Raw genomic sequence first — 27,853 nt, forward strand, 5'->3', positions numbered from 1 at the left:
CATTTCTCGGCTGTCGGTGTTGTGTTCGGTCGCCTCTCGATCTGTCGGTGTCTGGCTGCTCCGTTACTCCACTCCGTGTTGATGCTGGTCGGTCCGTGCGGAGCTCCGGTGCCGTTCATGGAGGAACCGTGAAGTTTTACCGAAGAACGACCGGAGGAGGAGGACTTTTCCCGCGGTAAGTCTAACTAACCGACTAACTAACCGAGCGGACCGACTCTCACCGCTAACCAGCGGTTACCGGACAGACTTTCTCTGGTACCGGACATGTTAAAATGGCGTTTTCCAGTTTTGTTCCCGAAGTATTTTTCGCGGTCATTTAGCGCCACGAGCCCTTTGTTCCTCCGTTCCCATGGAGACGCTTCTTCGGGTCGCGAGCCCGACCGGACGGGGCCGAGCGTGTCCGTTACCGTTCGTGTTTACATTCCCCGTTACACCGTTTTACCGAGTAACGGAGGTAGTTCGGAGTAACGGAAAACTTTACACGAGCAGTACTCTCATTTAAAGTACTTTTAATTAACTTTATTAGTTTGCATTTCAGTTTAAAACAACTTTATTGTCCGACTTTGTGGCACAAAAACTACAACTTAAACACAACCTATGATGACGTCACAGCACGATTGGTCGATCTAGTCTTGTCCAGTCGATCACAGAGCAGCTTTAAACTGATGGTTTTAACGTTGGATTCATTGATTAGTTGATCAGCAGGCGATTAAATGGTTATTTAATTCAGTTATTTGAAGGAAGAATATCGGTTTTTGTCGTTTTGTGCCTCGTTTTTACCATTTTGTGTCTCGTTTTTCTCATTTTGTGTCTTATTTTGCCATTTTGTCTCGTTTCTGTCATTTTGTACCTTGTTTTTGTTGCTTTGTGGTGTTGCTTTTGTCGGTGTTTCCTTATTTATGTCATTTTCTCTCTTTGTGGTCATTCTGTCTCCTCATCCTGTAGATGTTTTTCTATTTCCAGACTTCTCCTCTCTACTCTGCTCATCATCAGTAGATGTTTCACCGTGTAGAATGGATCTCCAACAACCTGCTCCTCTGTTCACTGTTTCTGCTGCATTTATTTTAGTCTCTCTGAGGAAACACTGCCTGCAGTTCAACCTGAATCTCTCTGAATGTTTCCCCTGTTGGTCTCAGAATCTAGTAGAAATGTAGTGCATGGGGATTTTATTGAAATTTCACAATGATCAGCTCAGATTTGGTTCATTTTCCTGATGGACCTGGTGTCATAGGTGAGTAGTTCAAGGACCATTGGAATGTTGGAAATCTGAGGATTCTTTCTGTTGCAGTTTGTGGCTAACTGCTGTTTTTTTGGTGATTTAAAAAAAAAAAAGAAAACCTGCCTTCAAACCTGTAGAAGTGCGTTGATCAGATGAATTAACGCTGGGCTCTGTTTGTTCTGCAGGCGTTGCGTCGCAGCGTGATGCGTTGTGATGCGTTGTGATGGAGGAGCACAGCCGCTACGTGGCTCAGCTGAAGGCCGAGTTCGACAGCTGCGACACAACGGAGACCGGATTCCTGGACAGAGACGAGCTGACGGAGCTCTGCAGCAGACTGCAGCTGGACGCACATCTGGACCTGCTGCTGCACACACTGCTGGGACGACACAGCAGGGTAACACAACTACTAAACAACTACTGCACAGCAGGGTAACACAACTACTACACAACTACTACACAGCAGGGTAACACAACTACTACACACCAGGGTAACGCAACTACTACACAACTACTACACAGCTACTACACAGCAGGGTAACACAACTACTACACAACTACTGCACAGCAGGGTAACACAACTACTACACAGCAGGGTAACGCAACTACTAGACAGCTACTACACAGCAGGGTAGCACAACTACTACACAACTACTACAAAGCAGGGTAACACAACTACTACACAACTACTACACAGCAGAGTAACACAACTACTACACAGCAGGGTAACGCAACTACTACACAACTACTACAAAGCAGGGTAACACAACTACTACACAAGTACTACACAGCAGGGTAACACAACTACTACATAGCAGGGTAACACAACTACTACACAGCAGGGTAACACAACTATTACACAGCACGGTAACACAACTACTACACAACAGGGTAACACAACTACTACACAACTGTTACACAGCAGGGTAACACAACTACTACACAGCAGGGTAACACAACTACTACACAACTACTACACAGCAGGGTAACACAACTACTACACAGCAGGGTAGCGCAACTACTACACAACTACTACACAATAGGGTAACACAACTACTACACAGCAGGTTAACACAACTACTACACAACTACTACACAGGTGTCCTCCAGGTGAAGGTTGTGTGTGTGTCCTCCAGGTGAAGGTTGTGTGTCTGTGTCCAGGTGAAGGTTGTGTGTCTGTCCTCCAGGTGAAGGTTGTGTGTCTGTGTCCAAGTGAAGGTTGTGTGTCTGTGTCCAGGTGAAGGTTGTGTGTCTGTGTCCAGGTGAAGGTTGTGTGTGTGTGTCCAGGTGAAGGTTGTGTGTCTATGTCCAGGTGAAGGTTGTGTGTCTGTCCTCCAGGTGAAGGTTGTGTGTCTGTGTCCAGGTGAAGGCTGTGTGTCTGTGTCCAGGTGAAGGTTGTGTGTCTGTCCTCCAGGTGAAGGTTGTGTGTCTGTGTGCAGGTGAAGGTTGTGTGTCTGTGTCCAGGTGAAGGTTGTGTGTCTGTCCTCCAGGTGAAGGTTGTGTGTCTGTCCTCCAGGTGAAGGTTGTGTGTCTGTGTCCAGGTGAAGGTTGTGTGTCTGTGTCCAGGTGAAGGTTGTGTGTCTGTCCTCCAGGTGAAGGTTGTGTGTCTGTCCTCCAGGTGAAGGTTGTGTGTCTGTCCTCCAGGTGAAGGTTGTGTGTCTGTGTCCAGGTGAAGGTTGTGTGTCTGTGTCCAGGTGAAGGCTGTGTGTCTGTCCTCCAGGTGAAGGCTGTGTGTCTGTCCTCCAGGTGAAGGTTGTGTGTCTGTCCTCCAGGTGAAGGTTGTGTGTCTGTGTCCAGGTGAAGGTTGTGTGTCTGTGTCCAGGTGAAGGTTGTGTGTCTGTGTCCAGGTGAAGGTTGTGTGTCTGTGTCCAGGTGAAGGCTGTGTGTCTGTGTCCAGGTGAAGGTTGTGTGTCTGTGTCCAGGTGAAGGTTGTGTGTCTGTCCTCCAGGTGAAGGTTGTGTGTCTGTCCTCCAGGTGAAGGTTGTGTGTCTGTCCTCCAGGTGAAGGTTGTGTGTCTGTGTGCAGATGAAGGTTGTGTGTCTGTGTCCAGGTGAAGGTTGTGTGTCTGTCCTCCAGGTGAAGGTTGTGTGTCTGTCCTCCAGGTGAAGGTTGTGTGTCTGTCCTCCAGGTGAAGGTTGTGTGTCTGTGTCCAGGTGAAGGTTGTGTGTCTGTGTCCAGGTGAAGGTTGTGTGTCTGTCCTCCAGGTGAAGGTTGTGTGTCTGTCCTCCAGGTGAAGGTTGTGTGTCTGTCCTCCAGGTGAAGGTTGTGTGTCTGTGTCCAGGTGAAGGTTGTGTGTCTGTGTCCAGGTGAAGGCTGTGTGTCTGTCCTCCAGGTGAAGGCTGTGTGTCTGTGTCCAGGTGAAGGTTGTGTGTCTGTCCTCCAGGTGAAGGTTGTGTGTCTGTCCTCCAGGTGAAGGTTGTGTGTCTGTGTCCAGGTGAAGGTTGTGTGTCTGTGTCCAGGTGAAGGTTGTGTGTCTGTCCTCCAGGTGAAGGTTGTGTGTCTGTCCTCCAGGTGAAGGTTGTGTGTCTGTCCTCCAGGTGAAGGTTGTGTGTCTGTGTCCAGGTGAAGGTTGTGTGTCTGTGTCCAGGTGAATGCTGTGTGTCTGTCCTCCAGGTGAAGGCTGTGTGTCTGTCCTCCAGGTGAAGGTTGTGTGTCTGTCCTCCAGGTGAAGGTTGTGTGTCTGTGTCCAGGTGAAGGTTGTGTGTCTGTGTCCAGGTGAAGGTTGTGTGTCTGTGTCCAGGTGAAGGTTGTGTGTCTGTGTCCAGGTGAAGGCTGTGTGTCTGTGTCCAGGTGAAGGTTGTGTGTCTGTGTCCAGGTGAAGGTTGTGTGTCTGTCCTCCAGGTGAAGGTTGTGTGTCTGTCCTCCAGGTGAAGGTTGTGTGTCTGTCCTCCAGGTGAAGGTTGTGTGTCTGTGTGCAGATGAAGGTTGTGTGTCTGTGTCCAGGTGAAGGTTGTGTGTCTGTCCTCCAGGTGAAGGTTGTGTGTCTGTCCTCCAGGTGAAGGTTGTGTGTCTGTCCTCCAGGTGAAGGTTGTGTGTCTGTGTCCAGGTGAAGGTTGTGTGTCTGTGTCCAGGTGAAGGTTGTGTGTCTGTCCTCCAGGTGAAGGTTGTGTGTCTGTCCTCCAGGTGAAGGTTGTGTGTCTGTCCTCCAGGTGAAGGTTGTGTGTCTGTGTCCAGGTGAAGGTTGTGTGTCTGTGTCCAGGTGAAGGTTGTGTGTCTGTCCTCCAGGTGAAGGTTGTGTGTCTGTCCTCCAGGTGAAGGTTGTGTGTCTGTCCTCCAGGTGAAGGTTGTGTGTCTGTGTCCAGGTGAAGGTTGTGTGTCTGTGTCCAGGTGAAGGCTGTGTGTCTGTCCTCCAGGTGAAGGCTGTGTGTCTGTGTCCAGGTGAAGGTTGTGTGTCTGTCCTCCAGGTGAAGGTTGTGTGTCTGTCCTCCAGGTGAAGGTTGTGTGTCTGTGTCCAGGTGAAGGTTGTGTGTCTGTGTCCAGGTGAAGGTTGTGTGTCTGTGTCCAGGTTGTGTGTCTGTCCTCCAGGTGAAGGTTGTGTGTCTGTCATCCAGGTGAAGGTTGTGTGTCTGTGTCCAGGTGAAGGTTGTGTGTCTGTCCTCCAGGTGAAGGTTGTGTGTCTGTCCTCCAGGTGAAGGTTGTGTGTCTGTGTCCAGGTGAAGGTTGTGTGTCTGTGTCCAGGTGAACTTCGAGGAGTTTAAAGACGGCTTCGTCTCCGTTTTGTCTCGTTCTCTGGACTTCAGCACCTCAGAGGACGACAGCAGCTACCTGGAGCCAGGTGAGACACTGATCAGGTATTGCTTCAGTATTGATCAGGGATTGGTTCTGTATTATTCAGGTATTGGTTCAGTATTGATCAGGTAAATCTGCGTTCTGCTGACATGAATCTTCTTCTGATCAGTCTTTCCAGAGGAGGTGAAGCCGAAGTTCGTGAAGGGAACGAAGCGTTATGGACGCCGCTCCCGTCCCGACAGCACACCTGGCGCTGCCCTCACCTGCGACTCGGAGGACTCGCCACCGTCCAGAACTGAGGCGTCGGACTCATCGCCGGTCACCGTCCGCAGAGCCAAACTGAGACGGGCGACGTCTCTGGAGAGCGTCGAGGTGAGTTCCTGTTTCTGGTCCTCTGATCTCTTCTTTGTTGGTGTTTCTGTCGGAGGTTCTGTGGCGCGCTGAGGGAAGTTAGAGGTTCATGAATCGTTCAGCAGCTTCCTCAGGTGGAGCTCTCAGATGTTACCTGGTGGAGTTTCTCCTTCGTGAGAGCAGAGCCGTCAACACTCCTGTTTTTGCTCTTTTGTGTCTCATTTCTGTCATTTTGTGTCTCGTTTTTATGAATTTGTGTCTAGTTTTGTCAGTTTGTCTAGTTTTTGTCATTTTGTGTCTCATTTTTGTTTTTTTGTGTAGTGTTTTTGTCGTTTTGTGTCTCGTTTTTGTCATTTTGTGTCTCATTTCTGTCATGTTGTTTTTCATTTTTGTGAATTTGTTCTCTCATTATTTCATCCTGTGTGTCATTTTGTTGTAATTTCCAGCAGGTCTGTGTTCAGTTTCTAGCCTCATAGTTTGATTTGTTGCTCTGGTTCTGGATCACCTGGAGGCTCCTGATTTGTGGATGCTTTCAGGGGAATTATGGGATTTTTTTTGCGGTGAGTTTGAGACAGATTGGAGCAGGAGGCGAGGTGTTTGTCTGTAACCCTTGATATAAACTGATGACGGTCGTTCTCTCTGCTGGAGCTTCATAACTCTGAGGTTCTGCTGGGTGAGGTCCGGGCATCTCAGATATCCACAGATCCCGGCCCTGGTGGGGGAGGTGCAGCCGGAGGAGGTTTGGTGGTTTTGGGGGCGGTGGAGGTTGTTCAGGAAGTGGGATTGTGAGGAATGTGGCTGGTTGGTCCGATTTAAAGAGTTCAGGAGCAGAAACTGCAGCTGCTGTTATGATCCACTTGTTGCCGCTGCAGTAAAAAATCAGACTGCTGTTCTAAACCCATCAGTGAATCATATTAAATCATTATGGGTCATTTTGTGTCTCATTTTTGTCATTTTGTCTCATAGTTGTAATTTTGTGTCTCATTTCTGTCATTTTGTGTCTCCTTTTTGTCATGTTGTCTCATTTTTGTCGTTTTGTGTCTTGTTTTTTGACGTTTTGTGTCTCATTTTTGTCATTTTGTGTCACATTTTTGTCGTTTTGTGTCTCATTTTTGCCATTTTATGTCTCATTTTTGTTATTTTCTTATTTTTGCCATTTTGTGTCTCATTTTTGTCATTTGCCAAGTCTTTAGTACGTTGCACTAAAGAATCGGCAACAGATGCAGAAATATTCGTGACTGAATGTTTTGGCTCGGCAGTAATGGTAACACTGCCTGCACCAGGACAGTCTGTGGACAGGAGTGGCTAGACAACGACAGCACTGCGTTACGAAAGAAAAGCGTGAAGACGATTGTTACGGCCACAGGTAATTGTGGGGGTGGATTTCTTGTGGCCTTTGTATGGAGAGATGTCCTGTGTGGGTCCAGCTGGGGCTGGTTTGGGAGCCTCTCTGGAACCCCAGCTGCCACTCATCTCAGCTAATGAGTCTGGGTAGAAGACCTGCACTCCGGCCCTGGTCCTCCCCGCCTCCCGACACATTGGATTGGTCCACCAGCAGGACTTCTCCTCCCAGAAGACCCCAGCAATCACCACACAGGAGTATAAAACTACAACCAAGCTCTTAGTGGAGGCAGCTGGTCTTGGTAACCAGTTTGCCCTGGTGCCTCTTTGCGTTTTGTTTGTGTACTAGTGTGGTCCGTCGGGTCTGCAGTCACTGAGGGGTGACTACAGACATTTAAAGCTTCTGTTGGCGGTTGGATTATGTTCATTTTGTCGTTTCTTACTTTAGAATAGTGTTGCTTTTTAACCGACAGATGTTTTTACCTTGCTGACATGTTTCGACCACGTCTGTGGTCTTCCTCAGAGCGTCATCTGACATGGACGTGTCGTTTTTATCAGGTGACCAGTCTGACGGATCTGTCAGAATCTGTCAGACCGCTCAGTTCCGACTTTTGCATTGCGTTGCCCCGTAGGAACTGAATTCCGACGCAAGTGGAGACCCCCTGTATTATAGTTATATATGGACTGATAGTTATATACTGTAATCTGTCATTTATTGTGTAGATATCATTAATAACATCTGCTTCTAGTTGTTAATATCCTTCATTCTGCACATCTTTTACTCTGTTTTTACTTTACCGTGTTGTCCATCGTAGTTTCATCCTAGGATGTTAGTCACTGAATGACAATAAAGGAGTCTGAATCTGAAAATTCACATTCAAAATTACAAAAAAAAAATCATAACTACTCAAGATTTGTGTAGAATGGCTCAAACTTGATCAAAATGACTCAACATTTTTACACAATGACAAAACCTACTCAGAATATCAAAACGTTCGTCCAAAACATTTAAACATTTGTCCAAAATGTAAGAAAATGATCCAGAATGACTTGATGCTTTTCCCCAAACAGACTGAGGATTTGTTCAGATTCCAGATGTTGGTGGATCTCAACTGATCCTGGGTCTGTTCTGTTACATCACTCTGTTTCAAATATTGAACGTCTTTATGTAACTGCAGGATAAACGCTGCGACTCTGTCTGACTCCAGCAGCTGAAATCTCTCAGGAATACTTCAGATTTGCAGTATTTAGACGTTACATGAAGGACAGATCAAAGCCCTGCAGCAGTTACCATTGCAGCAGCGTTGGTCAAACGTTTAGTTTCGCTGTGATGAATCATCAGCATGTTGCTTCTTCATGTCACTGCAGTTTGTGTTCAGATTCAGAAATATAAGTGAGGAGCTGGAGTCTTAATGGATTAATGAAAATAAACCAGAATCTCCTCAGAACATCTGGTTCTAGAACTTTCTCCAGCTGTCGGTAGGTCTACTCTAGAACTTTCTACATCTGTCGGTAGGTACACTCTAGAACTTTCTCCATCTGTCAGTAGGTCTACTCTAGACCTTTCTACAGTTGTCGATAGGTCTACTCTAGACCTTTCTACAGTTGTCGATAGGTCTACTCTAGAACTTTCTACAGTTGTCAGTAGGTCTACTCTAGACCTTTCTACAGTTGTCGATAGGTCTACTCTAGACCTTTCTACAGTTGTCGGTAGGTCTACTCTAGAACTTTCTACAGTTGTCAGTAGGTCTGCTCTAGAACTTTCTCCATCTGTCTGTAGGTCTACTCTAGAACTTTCTACAGTTGCCGGTAGGTCTACACTAGAACTTTCTACATCTGTCGGTAGGTACACTCTAGAACTTTCTCCATCTGTTGGTAGGTCTACTCTAGAACTTTCTACAGTTGTCGGTAGGTACACTCTAGAACTTTCTCCATCTGTCGGTAGGTCTACTCTAGAACTTTCTACAGTTGTCGATAGGTCTACTCTAGAACTTTCTACAGTTGTCAGTAGGTCTGCTCTAGAACTTTCTACAGTTGTCAATAGGTCTACTCTAGAACTTTCTACAGTTGTCGGTAGGTCTACACTAGAACTTTCCACATCTGTCGGTAGGTACACTCTAGAAATTTCTCCATCTGTCGGTAGGTCTACTCTGGAACTTTCTACAGTTGCCGGTAGGTCTACACTAGAACTTTCTACATCTGTCGGTAGGTACACTCTAGAACTTTCTCCATCTGTTGGTAGGTCTACTCTAGAACTTTCTACAGTTGTCGGTAGGTACACTCTAGAACTTTCTCCATCTGTCAGTAGGTCTACTCTAGAACTTTCTACAGTTGTCGATAGGTCTACTCTAGAACTTTCTACAGTTGTCAGTAGGTCTGCTCTAGAACTTTCTACAGTTGTCAGTAGGTCTACTCTAGAACTTTCTACAGTTGTCGGTAGGTCTACACTAGAACTTTCCACATCTGTCGGTAGGTCTGCTCTAGAACTTTCTACAGTTGTCAGTAGGTCTACTCTAGAACTTTCTACAGTTGTCGGTAGGTCTACTCTAGAACTTTCTACAGTTGTCAGTAGGTCTGCTCTAGAACTTTCTCCATCTGTCGGTAGGCCTACTCTGGAACTTTCTACAGTTGCCGGTAGGTCTACACTAGAACTTTATACATCTGTCGGTAGGTACACTCTAGAACTTTCTCCATCTGTTGGTAGGTCTACTCTAGAACTTTCTACAGTTGTCGGTAGGTCTACTCTAGAACTTTCTACAGGGGATGTTCTCCTTTCTTGCTTCCAGTCTTTACGTTTTGTCTCACTTAGAACAGTGCAGTTATGTTAGCACATGAATAAATGTGGAAGTTTTCATGGAAAACACGGAATTGTCTGGATGACCCCAAACTTTTGAACGGTAGTGTATGCAGGAAGTCCTCGGTTTACGACATCCTGTACCTATGGCGTTTCGTCGTTACGTCAGAACCGGTTTCATGGAACTAGTTGACGGCGGAGCAGATGAATACATCGTCACGCGGTGCTATCAGATGGCTTTGTTTCCATTCTCCGGTTGTACGCTACCTTGGGTTGTGCTACATTCACTAACTTTTTGTCCTTCATTATGGCTCCCAGCGTAAGTCAGACTCTTCTGATGCTTGGAAGAAAAGGAAAGCCATCTCCATGGAAGTGAAATTAGATAGAATAAAACGCTGGGAACAGGAAGAAACACCGACCAACATGGGTCAAGTTGTAAAAACAGGTCAACATATTGTAGTGACCCTCTGTTATGAATGAGTGAGACTTTATCTGGTTCTCTGCTGGTTTATTGAACCTTCACACAGGCTACTGTGGGCCATAGCCAACGCCAGGATAACTAGAAAAACCCCATAACTTAGCTCCAGAATTAGCCGCCGTTCCCAGCTCTCTCTACTGCTGACTCTCAGCCAGTCAGAGGTGAGCTAACTAAACATGGCACGTTCACTGACATTAGGGAAATCTGGAACTGAACAATAAACTTTGAAACCTCAACATCAACAACAATATGAGTCCGTTACAATATTCTGTTATCTTCTAGTAAATTGATTCATACATGCATGAAAGTCATTGGTACTCAGGACTTTATGAAGAACTGATCGATATCGTGATGCACGGAACGGATTTGTTTACATTTTCACCAGAGGTCCGACTTACGGTGAAAATTGATTCACGTAGATCAGTAGGAACGGAACTCTGATGTAAGTCGAGGACCTCCTGTATATATATTTTTCTTGTTTATTTGTTTTCTTATTTAGTTGTATTTCTTTGTTGTTTGTGGTTTTTGTGTTAGTCGCTGTAATGTTGTTTCTACCAAGCCTGCTATGTTAACAGCTATATAGATGTTGATGAATCGTCTAAGATTCATTGTTCGTCGCAGCCCTAGTAGATGTAATTTGTTTTATGATAGATAAACTTCATTGTCTGTCCCAAATGGTGACAGAAATTCTTCTTTGACAGGCTCCAACAATAAAATACAACACATAAAAAAACACAGAAAACACAAGCTCACAAAGTAGATATCTAAAAGAAATGTTAAAAAGACACAGCAGCTGATCAAAATAAATAAACACGTAGTGCTCAGTGTCTTATTTTGTTCAGGGTGGTTATTGCAGTGGGGATAAAGGTTTTTTGTAGACGTTTTTGTGGGCCAGTGGGACTTTGTAATGTCTTCCTGATGGCAGTAACTGGAAGGAATGATGATGGGGGTGAGAGGGTGCTCTGGGATCAGGGTGACTTTCCTGATCACACAGCGGTGGATAACATTGTGGTCAGATCGTCCAAGGGGTGAGCGTGACTTTGAAATGTATGCACCAGAGGTGTTGCCATAGCATAAGTCCAGTTTTTTGTGCAGTCTGGTGGGAGTTGTGACATATTGCTCCAGATTGGGCAGATGTGTGGTGATGTCACACCTGTTAAAATCCCCCAGTACAACCACTGGCTGCTCTCCAGTCTGACTGACAGTTCTGTTGTAGCAGTCAGATATGAGTGCAGCAGCTTGACTAAAATCAGGACCTGGAACATAAACTAAAATCAGTTATTTGGGATAATTGTCGGGGCAGGTAGTGTGGTCTGAAGGACACACTCATCACTTCATAGTGTTTGCAGCACTCAGTCTCCCTCACAGTGAAATTTGTTGCCCACTTTTTGTTGACAGCCATGCAAACTCCGACCCCAATTGACTTTCTCGTTTTTGCTGCTACCCTGTCAAAGCGAATGATGTCAAAACCCTCCAGATCAAAGTTTGCTTCTTCAGACAGTCTCTGTAAAGCAAAACAGACTAGTTTGCCGATAGTCCAGATCGTACCTCATCAGAGTGGAAAGCTCCTCGTTTTTATTCTTTAACGATCGCACATTTGACAGGGTTATGGCAGGTAAAGGTAGCCGGCTTCCTCTCCTCCTCAGTCTGTTTCTGATCCCTCGACCCTCTTTTCCTTCGTATTCGCTTCCACTTGTGTCCGTGAAGTAACTCCAGAGTTATGTTGTCAGCGTGGAGAGATGTTCCCGCTGGCTCTGACAGAGCGGCTCAGCTCCACCAGGTAGTCCTGTGAGTAGGTGAGCCTACCTGGGTTGGTGGTGAACAGCTGCACCAGTCGTGAGTGGAGTCCATTTACTTGCCATAAGCAGGTGATCAGGAGCAGGGCATCGGCCAGGTATAACAGTTTTTCACTGAACATTTTGGGAGGACAAGAAAGTCGGAGAAAATATGCAGAACATGCATAAAAAAGCACTGAAAAACACACACACTAGCGCCTTGTCAGGAGTCACTCCGACAGAGTAGCGCCCCCTTGTTTACATGTTCTTGCTGCAAACTGATGAAGTCCATCAGGTCAAACCACTCACATGACTAGAGTTAACATCTGATTTCTGAGGGTCCTGATTATGTTCTAATGCAGCAGTATCGATCATCTCGTCCTGAACTTGTGGTTTCCATCACAGCAGAATGACGCCAGTTACACAACACCGTTCAGTATTTACCACTGAGGCTGGGACTCCAACAGCCTTTCTGATCAGTCATCAATACCGGCTGTGATGTCACAGCTTCAGGTTCCCACAGAGGGGGGTGCTGCTGGTGGGTGGGGGGGATCTACATGCTAAGCTCTTTAGCGTGACCACCGGGCTTCTTTACATGAACAAACCCCCACAATAAGTTCAGTGTAGCAGAAGTAACAGCACTCAGGAATTCCTTGTGATTACCGCTGAGCCTCGTCCACAGCTTCCTCCCAGCATCCCCTCTTTCACAACACACTGCTCTGTTAGTTCAGACCGGCTTCACAGGCCGCTGAGCACAGAACAGCAGCTGAACACGGAACAGCAGCCGAACACGGAACAGCAGCTGAACACAGAATAGCAACTGAGCACGGAACAGCAACACGGAACAGCAGCTGAACAGGGAACAGCAGCTGAACACGGAACAACACCTGAACACGGAACAGCAGCTGAACGCGGAACAGCAGCTGAACACGGAACAACAGCCATCATTGAAATCCATGTTTCCTCTGCAGAGCCTGAAGTCTGACGATGAGGCAGGAAGTCAGAAGGACAGCATCCCGACGCACTTCCAGTCCCAAGGTATTTTATCTACAACCAGATTCTGACCAGACCCATGTTCATGTTCTGTCTGGTTCTTCATGTTCTGTCTGGTTCTACATGTTCTGTCTGGTTCTTCATGTTCATGTTCTGTCTGGTTCTTCATGTTCATGTTCTGTCTGGTTCTTCATGTTCTGTCTGGTTCTTCATGTTCTGTCTGGTTCTACATGTTCTGTCTGGTTCTTCATGTTCATGTTCTGTCTGGTTCTTCATGTTCATGTTCTGCCTGGTTCTTCATGTTCTGTCTGGTTCTTCATGTTCTGTCTGGTTCTTCATGTTCATGTTCTGTCTGGTTCTTCGTGTTCTGTCTTCATGTTCATGTTCTGTCTGGTTCTTCATGTTCATGTTCTGTCTGGTTCTTCATGTTCTGTCTGGTTCTACATGTTCTGTTTGGTTCTACATGTTCATGTTCTGTCTGGTTCTTCATGTTCTGTCTGGTTCTACATGTTCTGTTTGGTTCTTCATGTTCATGTTCTGTCTGGTTCTTCATGTTCTGTCTGGTTCTTCATGTTCTGTCTGGTTCTTCATGTTCTGTCTGGTTTTTCATGGTCATGTTCTGTCTGGTTCTTCATGTTCTGTCTGGTTCTTCATGTTCTGTCTGGTTCTTCATGTTCTGTCTGGTTCTTCATGTTCATGTTCTGCCTGGTTCTTCATGTTCTGTCTGGTTCTTCATGTTCTGTCTGGTTCTTCATGTTCTGTCTGGTTCTTCATGTTCATGTTCTGTCTGGTTCTTCATGTTCTGTCTTCATGTTCATGTTCTGTCTGGTTCTTCATGTTCATGTTCTGTCTGGTTCTTCATGTTCTGTCTGGTTCTACATGTTCTGTTTGGTTCTTCATGTTCATGTTCTGTCTGGTTCTTCATGTTCTGTCTGGTTCTTCATGTTCATGTTCTGCCTGGTTCTTCATGTTCATGTTCTGTCTGGTTCTTCATGTTCTGTCTGGTTCTTCATGGTCATATTCTGTCTGGTTCTTCATGTTCATGTTCTGTCTGGTTCTTCATGTTCTGTCTGGTTCCTGCTGTGAAAGAATATAAAACACACTTCTATACAGTTAAAGTATTCACTGATAAAGTCATAGAAAGACATAAAAGGAAGCCAATACACATAGTTAAAGATGCTAATTACACCGCTAAAGTTATAGAAATATGCTAATCATATGGCTAAAGAGAAACAAGTTAACTACACAGATAATTTCATAGAAAGAAGCTGACTACACAGATAAAGTTATAGAAAGAAGGTAACTAATCTTAACCCATACAAAGAAAGCTAAATACAAAGCTAAAGTTATTGAAATATGCTAACTAAATAGCTAAAGTTATAGAAACAGGTTAACTACACAGCTGAAGTTATAGTAAGAAGCTAACTAACCCTAACTCATACAAAGAAAGCTAAATACACAGCTAAAGTTATATACATATGCTAACTAAATAGCTAAAGTTATGGAAATCTGTTAATTACATGGCTAACGTTATAGAAACAAGTCAAGTACTCAGCTAAAGCTGTAGAAAAAGCTAAATACACAATTAAATTCATAGAAGTTAAGTACACACCTAAAGTCATAGAATAAAGCTAACTACATTGTTAAACTCCTAGTAAGAAGCTAACTACATAGCTAAAGGTATAGAAATGTGCTAACTACACAGCTAAAGTTATAGAATAAAGATAACTACATTGTTGAACTCCTAGTAAGAAGCTAACTAACCCTAACTCATACAAAGAAAGCTAACTACACAGCTAAAGGTATAGAAGGAAGCTGTTTGTTTGTTTCCTGCTGTGAAAAAGGAAAATATTTTTATATAGTAATGTTGTAAATTTAACAACCATGTGGAGTTTATCAAAGTTAAATATCTCTGGTCAATACAAGAAGCTTTAGAAGACCAGACGGGGCTTTCAGCAGCATCTCATGGCATTCTTCAGTGATGAAGAGATCATATGACTTTGTGATGTGTGTCGCTGAAAGCTCCAGAAAAAAACGGCTAAGTTTCCACAGTGGAGAAATCAAAATAAAGCTGAGTTTTAAACACTGTTTTGCTCTGGTTGCGTGTTGAGCAGCTCATCAGCAGGAAGAGGAGGAGCTCGGGGTCGGTGGAGAGCCACATGTGCTGACGGCGATGTGTCAACACCTGGGTTTGCAGCACCTCCACACTGAGGTACACCAGGGGTTAATGAGAGTCCTGTCAGGTGAGCTCACCTGAACTGAACGGTGATTATAATCTTTCGTTGTAAACAGGAAGTGGACGTGCTGCTCAGGAAGCTGGACGCCGACCTGGACGGCAGAGTCAGCATCAGGGAGTTCAAGAAGGTGCTGTGTGGCTCCGTCTCCATGACATGCTCCACCCCCATACGATCAGCTGACCTGCAGAGGGCGCCACATGGGGTCAGACACTCACATTATGAACTGATTATATTAAACTGCCCTGAGCTGAGTTAAAACCTGACTCTCTAATATCTGTTTCACATGAAATAGTACCGACAAAACAGAGGTAAAAGTCAAAGAACAGTACTTTGTGTGTGTCGTTGCAGTTGCTGCTCTGTTTTGGTCATCTGAGAAAGACGCTAACTTTACAGTAAAAATCATAGAAAGAAGCACAGCTAACGTCATAGAAATCATTACCTACACAGCTAAAGTTATGAAAGATGCTAAATGCAGCTAAAAGTATAGAAAGAAGCTAATTACTCAGCTAAAGTTGTAGAAAGACACTAACTACAGCTAAAGATACACAAACGGCCTTGCTACACAGGTTAAGTTATAGAAAGAATTTAACTACTTAGCTAAAGGTGTAGAAAGAAGGTAGTTACTCAGCTTAAGTTGTACAAGGAAAGTAACTACAGCTAAAAGTATATAAACGGCCTTACTACACAGGCAAAGTTGTAGAAAGAAGCGAACTACACTCTAACAGCATTGTTTCTGAGACCCTAAAAGTCCGAGGTTCACTTCACATAATTTTTTTCTCCATAATTTAAATAATCACAAGTGGTTCCAGATCCCAGATCTAGACCTGGTCCTCCATCCTCCATCTTGTGGTTCTGGTCTGGTCTGGTAAAGGGACCATCTTAGAAGGTGCTACCTGAGAATTTACAGCATTTCTGCCTAAAAGGACAGTTAAGATCCATAAATTTAAGTTTTCAACATGTAGATTAGTAACTGCAGCTCAATTTACTTGCAGCTCCTGAATGCAGCACCACCTGTCCACCTACTAACCAATCAGGAGACTCTGCTGCAGCTGACAGTCATCAGTCCAATCAGAGCCTGGTGGGCAGGTGAACAGGTGAACAGGTAGCAGCTCAGACTGACACAGGGAGATTTCATCATGTACTGCATCTCAGGACAGACTCAGGTACAGGTGACCTACTGTTACTCTCAGGTACAGGTGAGGTATTGCTACTCTCAGGTACAGGTGACCTACTGCTACTCTCAGGTACAGGTGAGAAAGCTGCTCTGAGTGGAACTGGGCTGATCCAGAATGTTCCTCTGCTGGTCCTACAGTCTCAGATGGTTCTGGAGGAACCAGGTCTCTCGGCCAGGTCCACCTCCTCCCTGCTTAGCGCCACCGTGGGTCAGAAGGTCCTCAGCCGGCTGGACAACGGGTCTGGATCCACCAGCCCCGACCAGGTCATCGCCCTCTGGACCGAAGAGGGCATCAGGAACAGCCGGGACATCCTGCAGGTCAGTGTGGACCACAACCAGGCCCTGGTCAGAACCAGCTCAGACCTGCAGAGCTTCAGGTTTCAGCAGGTTAAAGTCCTGGTTTCCACCCCAGAGACCTTCAGTCTGGTCTACAGATAGTTAATGTTTCTTTTGGAGGAGCTCCTGATCTTCACGGCCGAGTCCAAAATATAAAAGCTCCAGTCTCTCGGGACAAACTGAACATCAAGTTGGACAAGTTTTTGTAGTTTTTACGAGTTTTTGTAATTTTTACGAGTTTTTTTGTAATTTAGGACAACTTTTGACTTATGTTGGATAAACTTTTGTCATTTTAGACACTTTTTAATCCATCCATTATCTATACAAAACATATTTATTGTCCTGTGATAGACTGTTACCTGTCCAGGTGAACCCATGATAAACCATTACCTGTCCATGTGAACCCGTGATAGACTCCACCCCCTGTGTCCCTAAAGAGGACTAATTGGTGTATAGATGATAAATGGACGTTCTAATGGAGGCTCTATATGCTCTAGATATTTAACTGTTCATATTTTTATGCACTTCAGGTGGAAACATGGTCGAGGTTTCATGTTTTTGCCGAGAAGCTCCGAATTTTTATTTTTTTCCGGAATCTGTTTGGAGCCAACGGTTTATTTTCAGCAGATGTTTTGTTGTACACATAGAATAAAGAGATTCTGATGAAATATCAGGATTCTTGATATTCCTCCTCATTCCTGCTACTCATTCCTGCTCCTCATTCCTCCTCTTTTGAGGCATTTTTTTATTAAATTAAACAAACTTTAAACATCTCTTCAGAATTCAAGTTTTGAGATGTTTTTGTTCAGTTTTTTAGTTTTGCTTCATTTTTATTGTGAAACTTTAAATGTTTTTCACCATAGTTTTATTTATTTTCCAGGAACAGCTCTCCTGTTTCTAATCTGTAGATGCTCTGGTGTTCTGGTCGGTTGTTAGATGAGCTGCTGGACCAGTTCTGAAACTCTGACTGGACTTTTCTCTGACCTTCATCCTCTTTGTTTCTGCTCTTTTCTTGAAAGTTCCACAGTTTGGTATTTTACTGACTGGAGCCAAACCACCATCATCAGCTGTGGTTTCCTCTGAGGCTTTCCCCAAACCAGACGCTGCTCCTCCTCATTCCTCCTCCTCATTCCTCCTCATCATTCCTCCTCATTCCTCCTCGTTCCTCCTCCTCGTTCCTCCTCATCATTCCTCCTCGTTCCTCCTCCTCATTCCTCCTCGTTCCTCCTCATCATTCCTCCTCGTTCCTCCTCCTCGTTCCTCCTCATCATTCCTCCTCGTTCCTCCTCGTTCCTCCTCATCATTCCTCCTCATCATTCCTCCTCATTCCTCCTCCTCATTCCTCCTCGTTCCTCCTCATCGTACCTCCTCGTTCCTCCTCCTCGTTCCTCCTCATCATTCCTCCTCGTTCCTCCTCATCATTCCTCCTCGTTCCTCCTCGTTCCTCCTCATCATTCCTCCTCATTCCTCCTCCTCATTCCTCCTCGTTCCTCCTCATCATTCCTCCTCGTTCCTCCTCATCATTCCTCCTCGTTCCTCCTCATCATTCCTCCTCGTTCCTCCTCCTCGTTCCTCCTCATCATTCCTCCTCGTTCCTCCTCATCATTCCTCCTCGTTCCTCCTCCTCATTCCTCCTCGTTCCTCCTCATCGTTCCTCCTCCTCGTTCTTCCTCATCATTCCTCCTCATCATTCCTCCTCGTTCCTCATCCTTGTTCCTCCTCATCATTCCTCCTCGTTCCTCCTCATCATTCCTCCTCGTTCCTCCTCCTCGTTCCTCCTCCTCATTCCTCCTCCTCATTCCTCCTCGTTCCTCCTCCTCATTCCTCCTCGTTCCTCCTCATCGTTCCTCCTCCTCGTTCCTCCTCATCATTCCTCCTCGTTCCTCCTCCTCGTTCCTCATCCTTGTTCCTCCTCATTCCTCCTCCTCATTCCTCCTCGTTCCTCCTCATCATTCCTCCTCGTTCCTCCTCCTCGTTCCTCCTCATCATTCCTCCTCGTTCCTCCTCATCATTCCTCCTCGTTCCTCCTCATCATTCCTCCTCGTTCCTCCTCCTCGTTCCTCCTCATCATTCCTCCTCGTTCCTCCTCATCATTCCTCCTCGTTCCTCCTCCTCGTTCCTCCTCCTCATTCCTCCTCGTTCCTCCTCATCGTTCCTCCTCATCGTTCCTCCTCATCATTCCTCCTCGTTCCTCCTCCTCGTTCCTCATCCTTGTTCCTCCTCATCATTCCTCCTCGTTCCTCCTCATCATTCCTCCTCGTTCCTCCTCCTCGTTCCTCCTCCTCATTCCTCCTCCTCATTCCTCCTCGTTCCTCCTCCTCGTTCCTCCTCATCGTTCCTCCTCCTCGTTCCTCCTCATCATTCCTCCTCGTTCCTCCTCCTCGTTCCTCATCCTTGTTCCTCCTCATCATTCCTCCTCGTTCCTCCTCATTCCTCCTCCTCATTCCTCCTCGTTCCTCCTCATCTTTCCTCCTCGTTCCTCCTCATCATTCCTCCTCGTTCCTCCTCCTCGTTCCTCCTCATCATTCCTCCTCGTTCCTCCTCCTCGTTCCTCCTCATCATTCCTCCTCGTTCCTCCTCATCATTCCTCCTCGTTCCTCCTCATTATTCCTCCTCGTTCCTCCTCCTCGTTCCTCCTCATCATTCCTCCTCGTTCCTCCTCCTCATTCCTCCTCGTTCCTCCTCATCGTTCCTCCTCCTCGTTCCTCCTCATCATTCTTCCTCGTTCCTCCTCGTTCCTCATCCTTGTTCCTCCTCATCATTCCTACTCGTTCCTCCTCATCATTCCTCCTCGTTCCTCCTCCTCGTTTCTCCTCCTCATTCCTCCTCCTCATTCCTCCTCGTTCCTCCTCCTCATTCCTCCTCGTTCCTCCTCATCATTCCTCCTCCTCGTTCCTCCTCATCATTCCTCCTCGTTCCTCCTCCTCGTTCCTCATCCTTGTTCCTCCTCATCATTCCTCCTCGTTCCTCCTCATTCCTCCTCCTCATTCCTCCTCGTTCCTCCTCATCATTCCTCCTCGTTCCTCCTCCTCGTTCCTCCTCATCATTCCTCCTCGTTCCTCCTCATCATTCCTCCTCGTTCCTCCTCATCATTCCTCCTCGTTCCTCCTCATCATTCCTCCTCGTTCCTCCTCCTCGTTCCTCCTCCTCATTCCTCCTCGTTCCTCCTCATCGTTCCTCCTCCTCGTTCCTCCTCCTCGTTCCTCCTCATCATTCCTCCTCGTTCCTCCTCCTCGTTCCTCATCCTTGTTCCTCCTCATCATTCCTCCTCGTTCCTCCTCATCATTCCTCCTCGTTCCTCCTCCTCGTTCCTCCTCCTCATTCCTCCTCCTCATTCCTCCTCGTTCCTCCTCCTCATTCCTCCTCGTTCCTCCTCATCGTTCCTCCTCCTCGTTCCTCCTCATCATTCCTCCTCGTTCCTCCTCCTCGTTCCTCATCCTTGTTCCTCCTCATCATTCCTCCTCGTTCCTCCTCATCATTCCTCCTCGTTCCTCCTCCTCGTTCCTCCTCCTCATTCCTCCTCCTCATTCCTCCTCGTTCCTCCTCATCATTCCTCCTCGTTCCTCCTCATCATTCCTCCTCGTTCCTCCTCATCATTCCTCCTCGTTCCTCCTCGTTCCTCCTCATCATTCCTCCTCATTCCTCCTCCTCATTCCTCCTCGTTCCTCCTCATCATTCCTCCTCGTTCCTCCTCCTCGTTCCTCCTCATCATTCCTCCTCGTTCCTCCTCCTCGTTCCTCATCCTCGTTCCTCCTCATCATTCCTCCTCGTTCCTCCTCATCATTCCTCCTCGTTCCTCCTCCTCGTTCCTCCTCCTCGTTCCTCCTCCTCATTCCTCCTCCTCATTCCTCCTCGTTCCTCCTCCTCATTCCTCCTCGTTCCTCCTCATCGTTCCTCCTCCTCGTTCCTCCTCATCATTCCTCCTCGTTCCTCCTCATCATTCCTCCTCGTTCCTCCTCCTCGTTCCTCCTCCTCATTCCTCCTCGTTCCTCCTCATCGTTCTTCCTCCTCATTCCTCCTCATCATTCCTCCTTGTTCCTCCTCCTCGTTCCTCATCCTTGTTCCTCCTCATCATTCCTCCTCGTTCCTCCTCATCATTCCTCCTCGTTCCTCCTCCTCGTTCCTCCTCCTCATTCCTCCTCCTCATTCCTCCTCGTTCCTCCTCCTCATTCCTCCTCGTTCCTCCTCATCGTTCCTCCTCCTCGTTCCTCCTCATCATTCCTCCTCGTTCCTCCTCCTCGTTCCTCATCCTTGTTCCTCCTCATCATTCCTCCTCGTTCCTCCTCATCATTCCTCCTCATTCCTCCTCCTCATTCCTCCTCGTTCCTCCTCATCATTCCTCCTCGTTCCTCCTCCTCGTTCCTCCTCATCATTCCTCCTCGTTCCTCCTCATCATTCCTCCTCGTTCCTCCTCATTATTCCTCCTCGTTCCTCCTCCTCGTTCCTCCTCATCATTCCTCCTCGTTCCTCCTCATCATTCCTCCTCGTTCCTCCTCCTCGTTCCTCCTCCTCATTCCTCCTCGTTCCTCCTCATCGTTCCTCCTCATCGTTCCTCCTCCTCGTTCCTCCTCATCATTCCTCCTCGTTCCTCCTCCTCGTTCCTCATCCTTGTTCCTCCTCATCATTCCTCCTCGTTCCTCCTCATCATTCCTCCTCGTTCCTCCTCCTCGTTCCTCCTCCTCATTCCTCCTCGTTCCTCCTCCTCGTTCCTCCTCCTCATTCCTCCTCCTCATTCCTCCTCGTTCCTCCTCCTCATTCCTCCTCGTTCCTCCTCATCGTTCCTCCTCCTCGTTCCTCCTCATCATTCCTCCTCGTTCCTCCTCCTCGTTCCTCATCCTTGTTCCTCCTCATCATTCCTCCTCGTTCCTCCTCATCATTCCTCCTCGTTCCTCCTCCTCGTTCCTCCTCCTCATTCCTCCTCCTCATTCCTCCTCGTTCCTCCTCCTCGTTCCTCCTCGTTCCTCCTCATCGTTCCTCCTCGTTCCTCCTCCTCGTTCCTCCTCATCATTCCTCCTCGTTCCTCCTCATCATTCCTCCTCGTTCCTCCTCATCATTCCTCCTCGTTCCTCCTCATCGTTCCTCCTCCTCGTTCCTCCTCATCATTCCTCCTCGTTCCTCCTCCTCGTTCCTCCTCATCCTTGTTCCTCCTCATCATTCCTCCTCGTTCCTCCTCATCATTCCTCCTCGTTCCTCCTCCTCGTTCCTCCTCCTCATTCCTCTTCCTCATTCCTCCTCGTTCCTCCTCTTCGTTCCTCCTCATCATTCCTCTTCGTTCCTCCTCATCATTCCTCCTCGTTCCTCCTCATCATTCCTCCTCCAGAACCAGACGGAGCTTCACACGATAAACTGATCAGAATAAATACCCTCTGATGCCTCCTGCTGTGTGGACGCTGCCACATGCTGGAGATTATTTTGGCTTTTTAACACACTGAGTTGTTTTCAACAGATTTCAGTCATTTTGAACTAATTTCTGTCATTTCAGGGAGATTTTGAGTCATTTTAGACATGTTTTGAGTCGTCTGGAACAGCTTATAGTCATTTTGACCTTATTTTCGGAAGTGTTTTTCAATCATGTTTGAAAAGTCGTGAGTTGTTTTACTCAGTTTTAATCATTTTGGACCCATTTCGAGGGATTTTGTGCGAGTTTGTCATTTTCGACTTGACTTATTTTTTTGGCATATTTTCAATAATTTCAGGAGATTTACTGCAAAAGGCTAAAGCTGTGTATTCAGTGTCCTACATTTACATGGAGGTCAATAAATTAGATAGTTTAGACTTCTAAATGCACAAATGTCTTCTTCAGACCTCTACCAGAAACGATTAAGAATTAAAAGAGATTAAATAGATAAATTATTGTGAAAGACTGGAGGCTGTTCTAGTTTTAATAAAGCTGATAGAACCTGTATAAATGAAGGTTTCTGTGCTGTTTGTGTCCCTGCAGACGCTGGACTTTCCTCTGGAGGAGCGTCTCAGTCTGACAGATCTGACTCTGGCCCTGGATAATGAGCTGCTGGTCAGCGGCAATGGCATCCACCAGGTGGCGCTCATCTCCTACAAGAACGAGATCCAGCACCTACAGTGAGTTTCAGCAAAATAACTCACGAAACGTCTGATTTTTAATCATCTGAAGGTAGAAAAATCTCATCAACCTGCAGGAGTTTCAACAAAAGACTAATAAAATCATATTTTTAAGAATTTAAGGTAAAAAAAAATCGATCTGCTGTTATTGTAGCATCCACAGGTCCCTGAATTTAGTGCATAAATCTTATTTTTAATCATTTAAAGGTAGAACAGTTTCATTATCCTGCAGGAGTTTCACCAAAAATCTCATCAAATGTCTTATTTTTAATAATTTAAAAGCAGAAAATTAAATCTGCTGCTATTGTATTTTCCACAGGTCCCTAAATTTAGTTCATAAAATGTCTTATTTTTATTCATTTAAAGGTAGAAAAATCTCATTAACCTGCAGGAGTTTCACCAAAAAACTCACAAAATGTAATTTTTAATTATTTACAGGTAGAAAAATCTCATTAACTTGCAGTGAGTTCACAAAAAAAACTCTCAAAATGTCTTATTTTATATGATTTAAAAGCAGATAATTAAATCTGCTGCTATTATATCGTCCACAGATCCCTAAATTTAGTTAATAAAGTCCTATTTTAATGATTTAAATGCAGAAAAATGTCACAAACATGCAGGAGTTCCACATAAATCATCTGTTCCTGTTTAATCAGCTGCTAACGTGGTGTCGGTACGTTCTATTTAATTTATAAAATGTCTTGAAGTCTTATTTTTAATCATTTTTTATCACACCAACCTGCAGCATTAAGGCTCCATATTTAACTGTGAAACCAGAAGATTTTATCCTTTTTTTTTTTAAAAAAAAACTTCAGCTGGTTTGGTTCTGAAGACCAGAAAACTCCAAACAATGTTATTGAACCTAATTTAATTAGTCATTTTTTAAGCACTTTAAGACACATTTCAATGATTTTGGGTAATTTTTTGAGTAATTTTAGGCAGATTTTAATCATTTCTTTAGTTGTTTTGTAGAAATTTAAGTAATTTTCTACAAGTTTATGTGATTTTTTTGGGTCAGATTGGACAAATATTATCTTTTATATCTTTTATATCTTTAATATCTTTTCACTTTGTACAAGTTTGCACAAATATCGAGTCTTTTTGGATTTTTTTTTTGTAAATTTGGATTTTTTTTCAAATCAATGTTGTATTTTATTCTTTTGACTATTTTTGAGCATTTTTTATAAAATTGGGTAATTTAAAGCAAGTTTTTGATCCCTTGGTACAGGTTAGTACCAGTTTTGAGTCATTTTAGAGGTCTTTCTAATTTTACAAAACTTTTCAGTGACTTCAGAGACATTTTGAGTCATTTCAGACCCCTTACATTTACAGTCATCATCAGTTAAGCTGTCATATTTCTGTCATAAACAGCTCCTCCTACTTGATGGGAGCATAATGACATTTAACACAAACAAACTGGATCCAAAGCTGATTAAAAGCAGATGAAAGTTTGACAGATAGTTTTGCCTTTTGGACCTCGTCTGAATAATTGGACTCATTGCACGATGGGAGATTTTGGAGGTTCAGGGTGAAGGAAATGATCCGTCAGACACACTTTGAATGTTTAAACCACAGCAGCCGTCACTTCAGCCTCCGGTTTGTTTGGTTCAGGGAGGCAGCAGATCAGGCCTGCAGGGAGCGAGACAAGGTGAAGGCCGACCTGGAGCTGGCCGACCAGAGGAACCTGCAGCTGGTCCGGGAGGTGGACGACCGACATGCCAGCATGGAGACGCTCAACCAGACCAGGATCAGGTAGGACTACAACTAAGATCAGGTAGGACTGTTTAACTAGGATCAGTTAGGACTGTTTAACTGGGATCAGGTAGGACTGTTTAACTGGGATCAGGTAGGACTGTTTAACTAGGATCAGGTAGGACTACAACCAGGATCAGGTAGAACTACAACCAGGATCAGGTAGGGCTGTTTAACTAAGATCAGGTAGGACTGTTTAACTAGGATCAGGTAGGACTGTTTAACTAGGATCAGGTAGGACTGTTTAACTGGGATCAGGTAGGACTGTTTAACCGGGATCAGGTAGGACTGTTTAACCAGGATCAGGTAGGACTGTTTAACTAGGATCAGGTAGGACTGTTTAACTGGGATCAGGTAGGACTGTTTAACTGGGATCAGGTAGGACTGTTTAACCAGGATCAGGTAGGACTGTTTAACTAGGATCAGGTAGGACTGTTTAACCGGGATCAGGTAGGACTGTTTAACCGGGATCAGGTAGGACTGTTTAACCGGGATCAGGTAGGACTGTTTAACCAGGATCAGGTAGGACTGTTTAACCGGGATCAGGTAGGACTGTTTAACCGGGATCAGGTAGGACTGTTTAACTGGGATCAGGTAGGACTGTTTAACCAGGATCAGGTAGGACTGTTTAACCAGGATCAGGTAGAACTACAACCAGGATCAGGTAGGGCTGTTTAACTAGGATCAGGTAGGACTGTTTAACCAGGATCAGGTAGGACTACAACCAGGATCAGGTAGAACTACAACCAGGATCAGGTAGGGCTGTTTAACTAAGATCAGGTAGGACTATAACCAGGATCAGGTAGAACTACAACCAGGATCATGTAGGACTGTTTAACCAGGATCAGGTAGGACTGTTTAACCAGGATCAGGTAGGACTGTTTAACTAGGATCAGGTAGGACTGTTTAACTAGGATCAGGTAGGATTATAACAAGGATCAGGTAGAACTACAACCAGGATCAGGTAGGGCTGTTTAACTAGGATCAGGTAGGACTATAACCAGGATCAGGTAGAACTACAACCAGGATCAGGTAGGACTGTTTAACCAGGATCAGGTAGGACTGTTTAACCAGGATCAGGTAGGACTGTTTAACTAGGATCAGGTAGGACTGTTTAACTAGGATCAGGTAGGACTATAACCAGGATCAGGTAGAACTACAACCAGGATCAGGTAGGGCTGTTTAACTAGGATCAGGTAGGACTGTTTAACCAGGATCAGGTAGGACTGTTTAACTAGGATCAGGTAGGACTATAACCAGGATTAATCAGTTACTGGTTCAAAGAAACTCTTTTCCTGATGAAGCTCTGAAAACTGTGTAACCTGCTGAGTCTGACGAGCTGCTCTGTGATTGGCAGAGACCTGGAGCAGGACTTCCGTGATAGGCTGACGGCGCTGCGCAGCCAATCGGAGCAGGAGAGCGAGGCGCTGCTGCAGCAGGTGGAGCGAGAACGCAGCACGATGCAGGAAGAGCTGCAGCTGCTGCGAGCTCAGGAGGCGGAGCTTCGGGAGGAGCTGAACGGCGGCAAACAGGTGAGACTGATTTACCTGCTGCTACAGAGGCTGTTTACCGGGAAATGGAACCGACAGAACCTTTCTTCCGGACGTTGTCTGCAGGAGAACCTTCGTCTGGAGGAAGAACTGAATTCTGTGAAGCTGCAGCTGAACGAAGCTCAGAGTTCAGTCAACAAACTGCAGAGAGACTTGGACCAGCTGCTGCACGACAAGGTGACAACACAGCACACAATAACACAACACACAGTAACACAACACAACACACAACAGACAATAACACAACACACAGTAGCACAATAACACAACACACAGTAACACAACACAACACACTACAGACAATAACACAACACACAGTAACACAACACACAGTGGGCTTCGGCAGACATTTTCCGAGTTTTTTTCCATTTGTCATTCTCATCCCTGATTATAGCTCCCAGGATCACAGAGACACTCAAACCCTCCACCGAGAGAAGGTGGCGATACGACGGGGGGACAGACACACACAATAACACTAAATACACACACAATAACACTAAATTCACACAATAACACTAAATACACTCACAATAACACTAAATACACACACAATAACAATAAATACACAATAACACTAAATACATACACAATAACACTAAATACACACACACAATAACACTAAATACACACACAATAACACTAAATACACACACAATAACAATAAATACACAATAACACTAAATGCACACAATAACACTAAATACACTCACAATAACACTAAATACACTCACAATAACACTAAATACACACACAATAACACTAAATACACACACAATAACAATAAATACACAAACAATAACACTAAATACACACAACACCACTAAATACACACACAATAACACTAAATACACACAAAATAACATTAAATACACACAAAATAACACTAAATACACACAACAACACTAAATGCACACACAATAACACTAAATGCACACAATAACACTAAACACATATACAATAACACTAAATACACACAAAATAACACTAAATACACACAACACTAAATGCACACACAATAACACTAAATACACACACAATAACACTAAATACACACAAAATAACACTAAATGCAGACACTGTGTGTGTGTGTTTTAGTGTGTGTGTAAGTGTGTTTTAGTGTGTGTGTGTGTGTGTGTGTGTGTGTGTGTGTGTGTGTGTGTGTGTGTGTGTGTTAAGGTGTGTGTGTGTGTGTGTGTGTGTGTGTGTGTGTGTGTTTTAGTGTGTGTGTAAGTGTGTTTTAGTGTGTGTGTGTGTGTGTGTGTGTGTGTGTGTGTGTGTGTGTGTGTTAAGGTGTGTGTGTGTGTGTGTGTGTGTGTGTGTGTGTGTGTGTGTGTGTTAAGGTGTGTGTGTGTGTTTTAGTGTGTGTGTGTGTTTTAGTGTGTGTGTGTGTTTTAGTGTGTGTGTTTTAGTGTGTGTTATGTGATCTCTGATGTTTCTCCTCCTTGAAGCTGATAAATGATTAATACCAGTTTCCTCTCTGACTTCTCTTCTTTTCTGCTGTCGACCACCATTCACTTCAGACCAGCTGCAGCTTCTGTTGATTGAGTCATTGATTGATCGATTGATTGGCAGTTGTTTGTTTTTTTTTGATTGACAGTTTGGCAGCTTGGACCCGGCCGGCGCTGGTCCGACTCATGAGGAGGGGTTCTCCGAGATCGTCAGAGAGTACGAGCTGCAGTGCAGGGTAAGGGATCAGCTGTCTCCGTGTCAGAAGTCACATACATGAAACACGCATATTCACTGTCAAAACGACATCATCTCTAATGTTCAGCTCAATAAATCTGCTGAGACAGTTTTAGTTTACATTTAGCAGTGATCTCTGCAGCCAGGAGCTGCTCATTTATTTACTCAAATTTAAACTAATAAATAAAAACTACTTAAGGCATTTACTTTTCTGTGTATCTTTAATGATGTGCAGCAGAACCAGGTGTGTGTGAGGCAGGTTTTAATGTCCGTTTGTGTTTGTGCACCTGAACGCCTCATGTTGCTCGGACAGAAGATCAAGGTGAGAGCAGCTGATACCTGCAGCTGTGATTACCTGACGGGTTC

At 45.1% G+C, this 27,853-nt stretch overlaps 1 protein-coding gene across 4 annotated transcripts in view; it reads left to right on the forward strand.

Annotated features, from left to right (window-relative positions):
- The window catches only part of ninl (ninein-like), a 49,386-nt gene continuing 21,533 nt past the window's right edge, over window positions 1–27,853 (forward strand). For 2 of the 4 annotated variants that reach the window (XM_055018382.1, XM_055018383.1), the window contains exons 1-13: window positions 1–175; window positions 1,405–1,613; window positions 4,895–4,991; window positions 5,115–5,317; window positions 12,656–12,722; window positions 14,792–14,889; window positions 14,970–15,116; window positions 16,227–16,406; window positions 22,366–22,502; window positions 24,114–24,254; window positions 25,612–25,786; window positions 25,871–25,981; window positions 27,402–27,488. In XM_055018382.1, the coding sequence (XP_054874357.1) occupies window positions 1,443–1,613; window positions 4,895–4,991; window positions 5,115–5,317; window positions 12,656–12,722; window positions 14,792–14,889; window positions 14,970–15,116; window positions 16,227–16,406; window positions 22,366–22,502; window positions 24,114–24,254; window positions 25,612–25,786; window positions 25,871–25,981; window positions 27,402–27,488 (1,614 nt within the window). In that variant the 5' untranslated portion in view covers window positions 1–175; window positions 1,405–1,442. Of the gene's footprint in view, window positions 176–1,404; window positions 1,614–4,894; window positions 4,992–5,114; window positions 5,318–12,655; window positions 12,723–14,791; window positions 14,890–14,969; window positions 15,117–15,945; window positions 16,078–16,158; window positions 16,407–22,365; window positions 22,503–24,113; window positions 24,255–25,611; window positions 25,787–25,870; window positions 25,982–27,401; window positions 27,489–27,853 lie in introns of those variants that run through there. The other 2 variants (XM_055018385.1, XM_055018384.1) reach the window with 2 other exon arrangements.

Source organism: Amphiprion ocellaris, chromosome 16 (assembly GCF_022539595.1).
Source record: "Amphiprion ocellaris isolate individual 3 ecotype Okinawa chromosome 16, ASM2253959v1, whole genome shotgun sequence".
Taxonomy (NCBI): Eukaryota; Metazoa; Chordata; class Actinopteri; family Pomacentridae; genus Amphiprion; species Amphiprion ocellaris.